Source organism: Giraffa tippelskirchi, chromosome 10 (assembly GCF_054371585.1).
Source record: "Giraffa tippelskirchi isolate mGirTip1 chromosome 10, T2T-mGirTip1v1.2.pri, whole genome shotgun sequence".
NCBI classification, from domain to species: Eukaryota; Metazoa; Chordata; class Mammalia; order Artiodactyla; family Giraffidae; genus Giraffa; species Giraffa tippelskirchi.
This window is the reverse complement of record NC_137284.1, coordinates 79,080,635-79,095,987: the sequence shown is the minus strand read 5'-3', so window position 1 is coordinate 79,095,987 and position 15,353 is coordinate 79,080,635. Positions and strand designations below refer to the sequence as shown.

General features: G+C 39.5%; 1 protein-coding gene across 2 annotated transcripts in view; it reads right to left on the bottom strand.

Moving 5' to 3' along the window:
- CCDC126 (coiled-coil domain containing 126) overlaps nucleotides 1–15,353 on the bottom strand; it is an 86,032-nt gene that overhangs the window by 15,195 nt on the left and 55,484 nt on the right. For both annotated transcript variants that reach the window (XM_081536463.1, XM_081536462.1), the window contains one exon: nucleotides 9,280–9,659. In XM_081536463.1, the coding sequence (XP_081392589.1) occupies nucleotides 9,280–9,517 (238 nt within the window). In that variant the 5' untranslated portion in view covers nucleotides 9,518–9,659. The remainder of the gene's footprint in view (nucleotides 1–9,279; nucleotides 9,660–15,353) is intronic.

Sequence of the window (15,353 nt, the reverse complement as noted above, 5' to 3'; positions counted from 1 at the left end):
AGTTTTTCTTCATATGCTCTATTTTTCTCCTAAGACTTTCTGTTGCCCTGTTGAGTCTTGCTGTCTTTCATTCTGTTCTTTGTGCTCATTAATTCCTCACTGAAACATTTAATCCTGACTGCCTTAAAATCTTTTTCAGATAATTCTAACATCAGTCATTAGTTATCTTTCTTCATTCAGTTTAAGATTTCCCTGGTTCTTGGTGTGACAACTGATTTATATTTGTAACCAGGATATTTACATATCTTATTATGAAAGTCTGGATCTTATTTAAACCTCCTATGTTAAGTAGTATTCTCTGATACCACTGTGGCAGGGTAGAGGGGTGTCACCTTGTTACTGCCAGGTGGAGGCAAAAGTCTAGGTTCCCGCTTAGCCTCCACTGCCATCTGAAGGTGGTGAGCTCTTTGTCACTGCTGGATAGAGGTAGGTGTTCCAGGTCTGCCCCACCTCCCCACCGCCACATACTGTGTACTGACATTGTGATGGGGACTGCTCCTTACCACTGGGCGATGGTGGAAGTCCTCACTCTCCACTCCTCTGACATCACCCCTGAGGGAGGGAGTTGAGCACCTCATTACTGTGTAAGGGTAGAAGTTCTGGCTCCCCATGTGGTCTCCATGTGGTGTAGGGGGAGTCTGGATGCTCTGTTATAGCCTCACAAGGGTGGGAGTCTGTGCTTCTCATTTGGCCTTTGATACGTGGGTGGTATAGTGGTAACTTTCTTCTGTGGTGTCTGGCTAGAGAAGAATGCTTTACTGTCTAAAAGTTTTTATCTTGCTAGGCTGCCCCTCTTTGGCTACAAAGAACAGGCTTCTGTTGGGGTTTTGCTTGTTTTGTCTTTGTCTGTGCCTGGTTGACAGTTCTTAATTCTCAGAATAGCATTTAAATATCAACACTAAACTGTTCCCCAATTCTCTGAAAATATTTGTGGAGTCCATTTTTCAGCAACAATGATAGATAGTAAAACCAAAACTCTTAAAAGAAAGTAAGGTCAGACTTTGAGTGGAAAAGCCTGAGGTGATAAAAGATGTGTTGCTGTATATTCAGGTGTAGGAAACCACAGGTCAACTGCAAATGTTCTCTAACAGTCACTGGGCATCAGAACAATAACCCCAAATTCACTGCTCTGCACAAATCACAGAATCCAAAAAAATGTTACATGGGAAGAAACATAAGTTTTTTTTTCTTAGAGAAAACTAAGAATGTTAAGCAATATTCTTAAGATATCTTTTTAAGATACCTTAGAAAGAAATGATGATATCTTAAAAAGAAAGTACAAGTTACTCCTCAAAATTTACAGACAGTAATCTTAAAGCTGAACTGATCTGTCCATGGCTTTTGCAATAGTAACAATTCACTGTAGACCAACATTTAAAAAAATATATTAGCTTGTGTTTTGCTTGCCAACCGGGAAAATCACATTATATAGCTCAAGGGAAGACCATGCAATAAATATTATTTTGACTGACTAGCCTTTTTATATGGTAGCAACAAGAGGTTAAATGCTTTCTATCAATGGCTGAAAGTTCCAGTTCACTAGAACTCACGAAATTCCCATCTTACTGTAATTTATATTGCCATTCCAGATTAGTGATGCAAGGATAGAATTCAAATAATGAAACTGAAATAACTGGCTACCTAGTCTGCAAAAAAGAACCAGCATCTCTTATTGCTTGCACCAGAAATCTCACCTGTATTACAGATGTGTGTGTGTGTGCTTGGTTGCTGAGTTTTGTCTGAGTCTTTGCGACCTCGTGGACTGTAGCCTGCCAGGCTCTTCTGTTCATGAATTTTCCAGGCAAGAATACTGGAGTGGGTTGCCATTTCCTCCTCCAGGGGATCTTCTTAACCCAGGGACTGAACCTGAATCTCCTACATCTCCTGCACTGGCAGGCAGATTCTTTACCACTAGCACAACCTGGGAAGCCCATATTACAGACATAAATGTAAAAAAAAAAAAAAAAACTGCAATATATTACAATGTAAGTTTTAGAAAAAAAAATTTAAGCATATAACTAAACCATAAAAGATGATAGACATGTTTTACCATATAAATTTTTAAAAACAATATACCAAGTTATTAGACAACTGATGAATCAGTGCAAAACCATATGTTACATATACTGACAGTGTGACTGTCTTTATTAAAAAATCAGTCAAATAAGTAATTTTCCTGCAGAAAAACTGACAAAGGATACAAAATAGTCCCTCTTGTATGTGTAAGAAATACAAATAGCCAACAAACTAGAAAATCTTCCAACCTCTCCTGTAAACAAAGAAATGCAAAAGCAAACAATTAGATGCTATTTAAAAGTAGACAGAACTGGTGCAGTGTGGAGAAACTGGCACTTCTCCAGTGGTGGGAGAATGGAGACAGGAATGCACACTGGCAGCCCAACCCTGGAGGGCAACTTGACACGTGTCTGTTGAATTTAACATGCATCAGTTCAGTTCAGTCGCTCAGTCATATCCGACTCTTTGCGACCCCATGAATCACAGCAGGCCAGGCCTCCCTGTGCATCACCAACTACCGGAGTTTACCCAAACCCATGTCCATTGAGTCGGTGATGCCATCCAACCATCTCATCCTCTGTTGTCCCCTTCTCTTCCTGCCCTCAATCCTTCCCAGCATTAGGGTCTTTTCCAATGAGTCAACTCTTTGCATGAGGTGGCCAAAGTATTGGAGTTTCAGCTTCAACATCAGTCCTTCCAATGAATATTCAGGACTGATTTCCTTTAGGATGGACTGGTTGGATCTTCTTGCAGTCCAAGGGACTCTGAAGAGTCTTCTCCAACACCACAGTTCAAAAGCATCAATTCTTCGGCGCTCAGCTTTCTTCACCGTCCAACTCTCACATCCATACATGACTACTGGAAAAACTATAGCCTTGACTAGACAGACCTTTGTTGGCAGAGTAATGTCTCTGCTTTTAAATATGCTATCTAGGTTGGTCATAACTTTCCTTCCAAGGAGTAAGCGTCTTTTAATTTCATGGCTGCAATCATGCATACCCTTAGCCAAAAAAATTCCATGTTGAGGAAATCCATCCTGCTGAAACAGTCACACAAACGTAAAGTACCCACACATATATGATTCACACATATATTTCATATACACACACATATCACAGCACTAAATCCAACATACAAGGTTAGCAACAAATTATCCATTACTACAGAATAAGCAGGGAAAAAAGGAACCTTTTAAAATGAAACAATATTAAGTCACTAAAAAGGATGAAACAGACTATCTGTAATAACATGGAAAGGTGTCTATAATTAAGTGAAAACAAGAAAGTTGCAAACTAATATATATATAGAACAATCCCATTTTTGTCCAAAATGCGCTGGATAATACGTCTGCAAACTAGAGCTGGTTGGTTATCTGTCTTTGTAAAAAAGTTTTACTGGAACATAGCCATGCTCATTTACTGAAAAGAAGACCAAATGACCCACAAAGCTGAAAATACTTACCATTTAGCCCTATAAGAAAAAGTCTGAAAAAAAGAAAAAGTCTGCTGCTCCAAATATATGCCAAATTAATTGACATTCTCTCTCTCTGCTCTTTTACTTATCTATGGTGTATACTTCTGTAATATTTGAATGCTTCTATTTTTTTATAACCAGAAATAAGTAAAAAAACATTTCGGATCACTGGTTAAATACCATGTGGCCATTAAATAATCCAGGTACATATTCACTGACATTGAACTAGCTCCACCATATATTTTAAAATATAGTTTAAAAGATACCATGTGTATATGAGTCTCATTTTGCTCTTAAAACTGAGTTGTTATATACAACTACGCAGCATAGCACAGAACAGCTACCTTTAAAAATATCAGTTATTCTGCTCAAGCAGAGAAATTTTTTTTCAAGTACTTCTCTTGTTCCAAAAGAATTGCTTCTTCACATTTCTATCCATGTCCTTGGACTAAACAGAATGCAAAACAATGTAACATTTAATCTGCAACTGCCACTAGTACCACCATCTCAGTTTATACCAACTCCATCTCTAGTCAACCATATTTGATTCTCAAGAGCCAATCCAGACTAACCCTCATCACTTCATAAAAATCATCATAAAGAGGAGAATAAAAAACAGTGTCCAGGGCATTCCCAGATAAAAATGGTTAAACTCAATAAAGGCACTTAAACCTTTGCTGACTTTAGATACTCCATCAAAACAGTAAAGGTGATTTTTTTTCACTCTCATTTTTTATGCATACATGAATGAGGCCAAAGATAACAAGAAAGGAGACAACAGCAACAAAATTCCAGAAGCTGGAAAGCAGATGGATGAGACCTGGGGCTTCCCAGGTGGCGTCAGTGGTAAAGAACCTGCCTGCCAATGCAGGAGACACAAGAGACGCAGGTTCGATCCCTGGGTCGCGAAGATCCCCTGGAGAAGGGCATGGCAAGCCACTCCAGTATTCTTGCCTGGAGAATTTCATGGACAGAGGAGCCTGGTGGGCTACAGTCCATGGGGTCACAAAAAGTTGGACACAACAGAGCAGGCACCCACAGGGGAGGAATGGCTACTTTGTGTCCTAGCTAACTGACTCAGCATACCTGAAAAAGTTGGATCTTAAAACAGAAACCAAAAAACAATTGAAAAAAACAAGAAAAAACAAACAGCAATTCATTTTTCTCCATAGAAACGCAGCCCAAATGGCCCAGAAATTGCTGTATCAGGTACTAATGAAAATAGGAGTAAAAAAGGAACCAAAAACTGGATAAAAACTGATTTATAAAGAAATCTGATGGCTAAATTTTCTCTACCACTCCAAACTGGGCAATGGCCCCTCCACCACTGCAGCAAATCTGAGAGGTATGTTTGGAAGCCAGTAAAACAGCTGAAGGCCTGAACACCACACTGAAAACTAGAGGAGGAAGTGAGAGTTCACATAGTGAGTACTGAGGCCACTCCTCCCACCACACCCTTTTCCCCTGGCTTAGAGAACAAGTGTTCACTCCCAGAACACTTGGAGGCATAGATGTCCTGCAAGTGTTGGAAGAGATTGGAAGCCCTTCTCTATGGAGTCTGACCAGCTCAAGAGAAAAGACCTAAACATACTGATATTCAGTTCAGTCGCCCAGTCCTGCCCGACTCTTTGCAACCCCATGGACTGCAGCACGCCAGGCTTCCCTGTCCATCACCAACTCCTGGAGCTTGCTCAAACTCATGTCCATAGAGTTGCTGATGCCATCCAACCATCTCATCCTCTGTCATCCCCTTCTCCTCCCACCTTCAATCTTTCCCAGCATCAGGGTCTTTTTCAAATGAGTCAGTTCTTCATATTAGGTGGCCAAAGTATTGGACTTTCAGCTTCAGCATCAGTCCTTCCAATGAATATTCAGGACTGATCTCCTTTAGGATGGACTAGTTTGATCTCCTTGTTGTCCAAAGGACTCTCAAGAGCCTTCTCCAACACCATAGTTCAAAAGCATCAATTCTTTGGCGCTCAGCTTTCTTTATAGTCCAACTCTCACATCCATACATGACTACTGGAAAAACCATGCTGCTGCTGCTGCTAAGTTGCTTCAGTCGTGTCCGACTCTATGCAACCCCATAGACGGCAGCCCACCAGGCTCCTCTGTCCCTGGGATTCTCCAGGCAAGAATACTGGAGAGGGCTGCCATTTCCTTCTCCAACGCTTGAAAGTGAAAGTGAAGTCGCTCCGTCGTGTCCAACTCTTTGCGGCACCATGGACTGTAGCCTACCAGGCTCCTCCGTCCATGGGATTTTCCAGACAAGAGTACTGGAGTGGGTTGCCATTTCCTTCTCCAAGAAAAACCATATCTTCGACTAGATAGACCTTTGTTGGCAAAGTAATGTCTCTTTTCAGTATGTTGTCTAGGTTGGTCATAGCTTTTCTTCCAAGGAGCAAGCGTCTTTTAATTTCATGGCTGCAGTCACCATCTGCAGTGATTTTGGAACCCCAAAAAATAGTCTCTCACTGTTTCCATTGTTTCCCCATCTATTTGCCATGAACAGACACTGATACTATAATAAAAAAACTGGGGCACTTCTTAGGTGGTCCAGTAGTTAGGAACCCACCTCCCAGTACAGGGGATACAGGTTCTATTCCTGGTCCGAGAGGATTCCACATGCAGCAGCAAGGCAGTTAAGCCTGTGCACCACAACTTCTGAGCCCAGGTGACGCAACTACAGAAGCCCATGCACAGCACCAAAAGACCCAGCACAGCCAAAAATCAATTCGTTAATTATTTTTTAAAAAGGGAAAGAAAAAGTTAGCTGGCCTTGGTCCCAGGATCCTGGGAGGCAGACTCTGAAACCCAGGAAGTTCCTGGCTGATTGTCTTTGTTATTCATGGTGGGCCCAAGGAACTGCACTTGATATTAACATATTATTGAGCAGAGACGGATTAGCACCAGAGGCATTAGTTTCTGCAAAAACCACCCCAGGTCAATAATGTGTTAAACTGGGACTCTTGGTGCGCCCCTAGATGGTGTGTGCCGAGATGACTCAGAATGGGGGCAAGCCATACAGAAAGACCCATCTTGTGATTAAAGGGTTAGGGCTTTCTAGTAGGGGAGAGGTGAGGGAGACTGGAAAATTGAGCTCAACCATGTGGCTAATGACTCAATCAATCATACCTCCACAATGAAACATCAATAAGAACTCTGGACACCAAAGTTTCAGTGGGCTCACCTCACTGGCAATACTCTTCATACTGACACATGCTGACATGCCAGGAGGGCAATGTGTTCTGATTTCATAGGAAGAAAACCACAGAAACTTCACACCTGGAATCCTCACAGACCTGCCTTGTTTGTCTCTCCCTTTGGCTGATTCTGATTTTCATTCAGCTGTAATAAAATAGTAAGTATAGTGCTTTCAGTGAGTTCCATGAACTGATCTCATGCATTATAAACCTGAGAGGATAGTGGGAACCCTGGAACTTGTAGAAAGCTGGAAAAAAAGTGGAGATGACCTGGGGACACCCAAACTTATGGCTGGTGTCTCAAGTAAGGGCAGTATTGTGAAGGATTATGCCCTTAACCTGTGAAATTTGGCCGAACTACAGGTAGTTAGTAATCAGAAGTCATTGTAAATATTAAGGTTATTCCCAAACAAATGACGCAGTCAGATCATCTGAGTGAACACCACTCAGCAACTCAGCATTTCCCATCAAGGTTTTAGTGTCTCACTCTTTAGGAACACTTCAGAAAAGTTATCACTAATAACCTTATGGAAATAACAAAAAAGGAGCTCTTAGCAGTTAAAAATGAAAGAGACAAAATGAAAAATTCCATATAGAACTGAAAATACAGCTGAGGAAAAACTTCAACAAATAAAGCAAAAAGACAAAGAGGTGGAAACTAGGAAAGTAAATAAAGGGGAATTAGAGGGCCAGTTCAGAGGGCCCAAATGCTGATATAACAGAATCACTTTATAGAAGAAATTATCACAACATTGTAAATCAACTATACTTCAATAAATTTTTTAAAAGAAATTTCAAAACAACAAAAATCTTATAAGCATCCAAAAATAAGTCACATATAAAGATTGAAGAAACAGAACAGCATTAGATTCCCAAAGGGACAATGGAAGCTAAGAAGGAAAAAAAAAAGAACAAAGCCTTTAAAATCAGAGGGAAACTGTTTCCAAACTAGTACCAAAACTGTCAGTTAAGCATGAAGATAGAGGGTAGCAAAAAAAAAATTTTTTTTCAGATATGCAAGGACTTTGACCTCCTTTTCTAGCTTTCTGAGAAAATTCCCAGTGGGTCTGTTCTCCCAAAATGAAAGCTTAACCAATAAAGGGGAAATCACAGGATTCTAGGATACAGGAGATCCAACACGACAGAGGGAAAGTGCACCCACAGGATGACAGTGGAGTGAGATCCTAGAACAATTCAGGACTGAAGCCTAGAGAGGAAACAGTCCAGGCCAGAGCAAATCCAAAGGCTCTGGGAAAGATTTTACTCAAGAAAAAAGTGGTGAAACACCTAATGTGTCTGAATATACTGAAGGAGATTTAAATGGCTATGGGGATAGAGAACTAGGCAAAGAAATAAGAATTGATCCTTATAAATTTTATTTCCAGGGGGAAATACAGTTGTACAGAAAAGGAAAAGTAACCATAATGTATTATATGGCTCAGTAATATTAATAAATGCCACCAACACAGTCATAATAATGCAAACACTGAATACAGTGCCAACCAAAATTATGATGGGCCAGGAAGCACGTGTGTGTGTGTTAAAGTAGCCTAGGGTGGGTGAGATGCAATTTGGAGTAAGAAAGAAAGTTGAACTCTCACCTTGTAGTGAGACGTAAACAGATAATTCCTGTAAGTGAAAAAGTCAAGAAGTAGCTCATAGAACATGCTATTTAGAGGCATGGATGTAATCACCAAATACACCAGATTAAATCATTATAAATGGCTGACTCTTAAGGAATGGGAAATTTGAGGGCTGTTGGAGGTGGTAAAAACTGCCCTTTCACAATCATAACACGTTTGCTTGTTTAAATACATACACGTATAATTTTAATTCAAAAAATATTGAAATAGTCCACACATTCATATACACACACTGTGATCTAGCTAGCTCTTCTCCTTAAGTCTTAAAGGCAAGAGAGAACACGACACATAAGGAACTTAAAACACAGAAGCAAGTGGAATGTGAAAAGGAGAATGGCAAGGAGCAACACTGGAGACACTGGCAAATGCTGCTTCTTAGGAATTCACAGATGTTATGCAATTGATGATCCATAGTAATGTGAAACCCCTGGAGCAGGAAATGGCAACCCACTCCAATGTTTTTGCCTGGAGAATCCCATGGACAGAGGAGCCTGGCGGGCTACAGTCCATGGGGTTTGCACAGAGTTGGACACAATTGAAGTGGCAAAGCAGCAGCAGTAAAGTGACAATCAGGAAAAATGCAAATATGAACTAGGGATGACAACAGTACTGATTATACAGGAAAAAGACATTATATTAGGGATACATACAGAAATATCTAGCAGTAAAATGCCACAATTTTTATAATTTAAATATTTTCCAAAAATTGGACAAAGCAAATATTGCAAGATGTTAGAAATGTTAAAACCTAGGTGATAGATTATTTGGGTATTTATCAGGTTTCTATTTTTCGGTACATTTGAAATTTTTCATAATAAAAAGTCAAGACAAAATTACTTTGTGAACACCTGTGCATGAAGTAGTGAGTTGGATCTTCATGATTATCATTAAATGGGGACAGGATGAAGAGGAAAAAAACCAGGAATATTCTATGGTTATCTTACCATATCCTGCCATAGAAGCACCATTCTCGACATCCATTGTGTTCTTATTTTCCTCTGCTAGGGCTTTAACATATTTTTTGCTTAAATCTAGTATCTGCTCACGTAACTTGACACTGCTTTGATGTCTTGGTCGTTGAAAAATATAGTGCAGTAACATCAATCCCCAAAGGAGTCCAAATACAAGCAAGAGTAAACTCAATTTCTGGGACATAGATTTTCTTGAGATTGTAAAAACCATTTCTGAGGAACCAAACAAACTCAACTGAAAAATGGTACCTAGAGGCAAGTCACCAAGCAATCAAGACGTGAAAGAAAAAAATCTCCTCCTCTAATGTATATTCTTCATCTTCAGCAAGGTTGCCTCCAACTCACAATTAACTCTGTAAAATTGAGAAGAAAAAAGGCGATTAGTCTTAACTATATCAGTAATAGAATAGACAATGATAGATTAAAGAAGAGATTCTACAAATAGTTTTCATTTGGAACTGTATTGTCTTCTTTTTGATAATTTTCTCTATCACTAAATAAGCTTCCGTGTCTTTTATTAGCTCTGTTTATACAGCTCTTCAAAAATTTAAACTAGAAATAAATGTCAGTTCATTAGAACTACCTGAAAGAAACGCCGCCATGGTCATGAAACTCTTTGAATAACTTCTCATTGTCTGTAACTAAAACGATGAATATATAAGATTTATAGAGATATCAGTCTCTTTAAATATAAGTCACCAACCTAAATGTGTGAAAGCAATTCCTCCTTCTCCTATAAAAAGAAAAAGTTGATTCCCAAATGAAAGTCAGAAATAGGAAAGGTGAAACAGACTGGAAGATCAAAATAGCTGACTGAAAAACAAAACAAAACCCACAATAAGTATGCCAATATGTCACTAGAAAATACTACTAATGACAATGGATAATCTTAAAAAATAACCAACTGAGGATGAAAAATAAGTCATAATTTCTAAGTTTACACTTTTAAGTTTATGCCAGACATGGAAAGCACTAACTTTCTTTTTTTTACATTTCCAAATTTACAATTCTAAACAGGTATGTATTTTTATAATTTGAGGAAAAACTGAAAAGTTATACTTCAATTTTTTAAAAGAGATAAAGTAATATCAAGGAATCATAAACATCTTAAGAGTAATAATGTGCCCGAATCACCAAAGGGTCCAGTGAAGAAAACTCTTCAATTATGTCTAATGGGATAAAATTCTTTTTTGAACCTAGAATTCAAAAAATGCATTGCACAGCTTAATGAAAATAATCCCTAAGAACTTTTTAACTTTCTTAAGTAGTATGGGCAAATAAAACACACTAGTTCTAACCTACTTAACTGAAGTAATAAAATCTAGTTTGAGGATAGTAAGACTAGAAACGAATATAGTATCAATGAAGGTAAAGCATTCAATCACTCTCAACACATATTTATGAGCCAGCATATATGCTAAGCAGCAGGAAAATTCTGTTTTGCCCTAGGAATTTGATTTCTAGCATAGGTGCTTTCAAACCTTCTTGAAAATAAATTAAGAAAGTATTTATTCAATGATCTTATGCAAAATATCAAAATACAAAACACATATAATCAAAGTTTTTCTAGCAAATGCATGTGTGTTGAGGTATGCTTAAGGGGGAGATCTACTGCCCTGTCAATTTTGGTTCAGAAAGTTCCCATTCTTACTTTACTCTACCCTGCCACCCAGTCCCTAACACACGTCCAATAAATTCTAGAGCTCCAAGGTTTGAAGGACACCCATCTACTCTTACTGAAGTATATTCATCTTTCCAAACGTCACTACAACCATGACTACACCACCAACTAGGTATGTCAATTACTACATAAAGCAATTAAAAATTAAGGAATTAACTCATTTTCTAATTTTCTTAAAAATTAAAGTTAGGGATTAACTCATTTTCCAATTTTCTTCTATTTCTGCTTTTTTTCTTCAGTTACCGTGCCTACAACAAACTCCTTCAGAGTTCACTGAAACAGTATCATTAATATCAATACTGGATTCCTAAATTTTGTTTAACAAAGTAAGGTAAACATCACCTAATATTTTTTTCTACAAAGATTTTTACATTTAAGTTCAGAAAATAGAAATTCTGGGTTCCCAAGCAAAATTTAAAAACATTCTTTCACGTGTATAAACCTTCCTTCATACATCTTTACAGGTGCTTATGTCTTTTCAAGTTTGACCTGAGTGCTAGATTATCCAACCCAGTACCCAGTGGAAAAATCAACTGGGAATCTGTCCTGAAGCAGTCACAACAGGGTTCTAAAGGTGGCATGCCCACAAAGCCAGAAAAGTGACATCACCAGAGAATTAAGAACACAGACCTGAAGGTATTTTGGCAGATGAAGGTTAAAACGAGAGCCTAGAAAGCTCTAGGTTACTATACCTGTCCAAAGCCACAAAGGAAGAGACTCAAAACCAGAAGCAAGAGGATACTTCAGTTAAATAACAGCAACAATCATTACTACACTTACTTCATACCAGATTCTACTCTAATCTTCTTACATAAATAAGCTTATTTAATCTTCATAATATCGCATACTAATAATATTCTAACTTAAACAGTTGAAAAAACTGAAGCAAACAGTTGCCCAGTTCAAGAGGGCGGACATATGTATACCTATGGCTGATTCGTGTTGATGTATGGCAGAAACCAACACAATATTATAAAGCAATTATTCTTCAATTAAAAATAAATAAATTTTTTAAAGAGAGAGATATATATCCTATATTAAAAAAAAAAAGAAAAGCTACCCAAGATCAAACAACTAGACAGTGGGAGAGAGGGGACTGAAATAAACACTTCACAAAGGTTATTTCATTTAATATTTACATAACCTCAAAAAAAATCTTGTCGTCCCACTCCAAAGATGACTAAAGTAAGGCTTTACGAGGTTAGCCTGCCTAAGATTTTTTAATACCCAGGACCACTCACTTCACTTGCCTGAACTTTGCCGAAGATCATCAAGTCCACAAATTCAGCATCTATATCTCCATTCAGGGTCCTTCTTTCCTTTAAACCCAGCCATATTAGAACTTCTAGGTTTTATGAAACTCCACAAAAGTGACAAAACTTCACAAAAGTGACAAATCCCCAAACTGTAAATGGCATTAGGCAGAGAACAGGAGGTTCGTGGGTAAGGAAGCTGGAATGACTAGTGGAGGAGAATAGGTAAACACAGGGAGCCTAACCCATAAGAGGTAAAATCCCTCCAAGGAGGTACAAGCTTAAGGATGAGAGGCTGGGGAGTTCTCTGGTGGCCTAGTGGTTATGATTCTTGGTTTTTTATTGCCATGGCCCAGGTTCAATCCCTGGTCAGGGAACTGAGATCCCACAAGATGCGCAGTGCAGCCAAATAAATAAATTTAAAAAAAAAGGGAATGACAGACTGCTCACCATCATGAACACAAACTCTGCTTAAAGGCAGTACCAACACCAGCCACAGAGAGAAAACCCTGGGAGGAGACAAGGCAGAAGCACGGCTGAGGAGGGTATGTCCCCAGAGTAATAAATCCCAGGGAACAGGGAAGCCGAGTTTCTCAGTTTGAGGGACCCAAAGAAGCTGCAAACATTAAATAAAGAACCCCTCTTTTGGCTCTATACTGTGTATATCCGACTGTACCACAGATTCAGAAAAGAGGCTTTCATGAAAGGTCTCTGCAGCCTTGATTCTACATGGAATGTGTCTACTCACCACTGCCTACAACAAAATTAAAGCAGACCGTTTCAGAAGGAAGTCAGGGAAATTTCATAGGGGCTCTGCAGTGCGAAATTTATACATTGTGTGACTTGCTTGTGTTTCTTACATGGTTTTCTATAGAGATAAGAAGTTTTACTATGAAAAGGGTTTGTCTCTGGGAATAGCGAAGACGTCAGAAGTTGGGAGCAGTTAATCCCTCAATACATGAGCGAACTACAAAAGGACACCAAGGAATAAATGAGTGTGGAAGACACCCTAGAGCTTTCTCTAAGCTGAAATGATGGCCCAGAGCCAGCTTCTGCCTGACAAAGAGCTGAACAACTCAACAGCCCATGAGGATTCTCCACAGTGACCCAGGAAGACCTGAAAATTGTTATCTGAGGGTTCATTTCCACAAGCTACTTCAAGCAAGCCCAGCAGAGGTGACTAAAATACCAAAAAGGATATACTTCTGCTTTTGGTCTCTTCTGAGGGAATGCTTCACATTAAAACCACCTGGAAATCTTTCTTTCTTTTTTTAATCCCAGTGCTGGGGAACCTGGATGAAAACCAGAATCCTAGCCACCAGACCAGCAATGGCTAGAGGCCAGAAGCTATTTCTCCCTAGAACTTTGCTCCCAGAGAAAAATACATTTATCACAGAGACAGAAACTATAAATGCAGGTACTAGAGACATAGCACAACAAGCGGGAGAGCACACAGAGAAGCAGTTTGTTTAGTTAAGATAGAAGCAAGGCAGAGATGTACACCTGGAGAGAAAAGGGTAGAGAAAAGGGTACAGACATCCCCCCTAGTGAGGAGGAGCCCCATAAGGAGGCGGTTAAGTCACTTATATACCTCAGTTCTTCCCGATCTTTGTCTTCCTTTAGGCCAATTACTTGGTTTTTTCCTCCACACCTGACCTACCCTGGGACCCTCCCCTTGGTGCCCACACCACCCCCAGCCAATATGGATCTCAAAGTGAAGGCTTCTGGGAAGAGCAATACTCTTTATGGCCTGGCATTATCCCCTGACTTTTGACCCACCCACAAGGAGCCTTTCTGCGAATGTGTAGCATCTCCCTTGTCCCAAAAGAGGGGGAAGCAGAGATTCCTTAATCCTTTACTCAAATCGGGTTTTGCCCCTCTTTGTCCTTGCCATGACTATTACCTTAAGGTGCTTACAAGAGACTAAGACTGGCTATTTACCTTGTTTCTGCTGTTACTTCCATTTTGGAGAGCAAACAGGAAGCTGATTGTAAATTCCTCAACTGCAGTCCATCTAACTCTTGTCTCAGGAAATGCTAACAGTTCTAAGTATCAGGCCTGAAACCCACTTTTTCGTGCCCCATGAAATGCAAACAGGAGGACAGTTGTAAATATCTAACCTGGAGCCCTTCTATCTCCTGACTCATTTCTGTACAATGTTCAAAGTTGCAAATGGCAGAGAACTTGAACACTGAACGCCCCAGTTTTTCTTTGTCCTTCAAGTACTGGTTCAGATTCTGAAAGGCCACCTAGATCAGGATAGAGACAATAATTAGAAACCTAAAAGGCCTACATCGTCACTGAGGACTTATGGCTACAATCCAGCATAGTATTCTTCCAAAACCAAAACAGTCTAAAATATAAAAACTTTTAAATATTAACTTCCAGGCCCACTGTATTAATTTCCTACTAATTACTTTAAAAAGTAAAACTTCAAATATGTCCCAAGTAACAACTGGAGTTTTTAAAGGCAAAAATAAAGTCATTATTGAAACTGAGCAGGACCCAGTGGGGACCTCCTGGATAGAAGTCCTTTCTGTGTCCCCTGTTTCTTGTTTTTAGGAAACAGACTTTCTTCAGCCTTAGACCTTTCCTAAGTTCCAAAGAATAGATTCAAATAATTGCTCATCAGCAAAGTAAGGGAATGCAGAAACAAAAGAGAAAGAGTCAAGAAACAGTAGTGCAGTGATAGGGACACTCCCCCAGTGGTCCAAGTGGTTAAGATGCCTCTCTTCTGCAGGGAGCATGGGTCCAATTCCCGGTCGGGAAACTAAGATCCCACATGCCACATGGCGCAGTCAAAAAAAAAAAATAGTGCAGGAATGAGGCATGGTCCTGGTTCCTCCCCAAAGAATATACATAATACATCTCTGAGTTCTTCTGCAGGAAAAGTCCCCACACAGGTGGGAGATGGTAACTTCAGGCTGAGCACAAGATGACCCTGTTACCTCACCACCAACCAGTCAGATGAAAGTCACACACCATATAGCCCTCACCCCAAATTTTGTCTATAAAAACTTCCTCCAGAAAATGGACTTTTTGAGTATTATCTGTCCCAGATAACTGATACCGTTCAGGGCCCCACAGGCCTCTGTGTCCCCCATTTCTTTGAT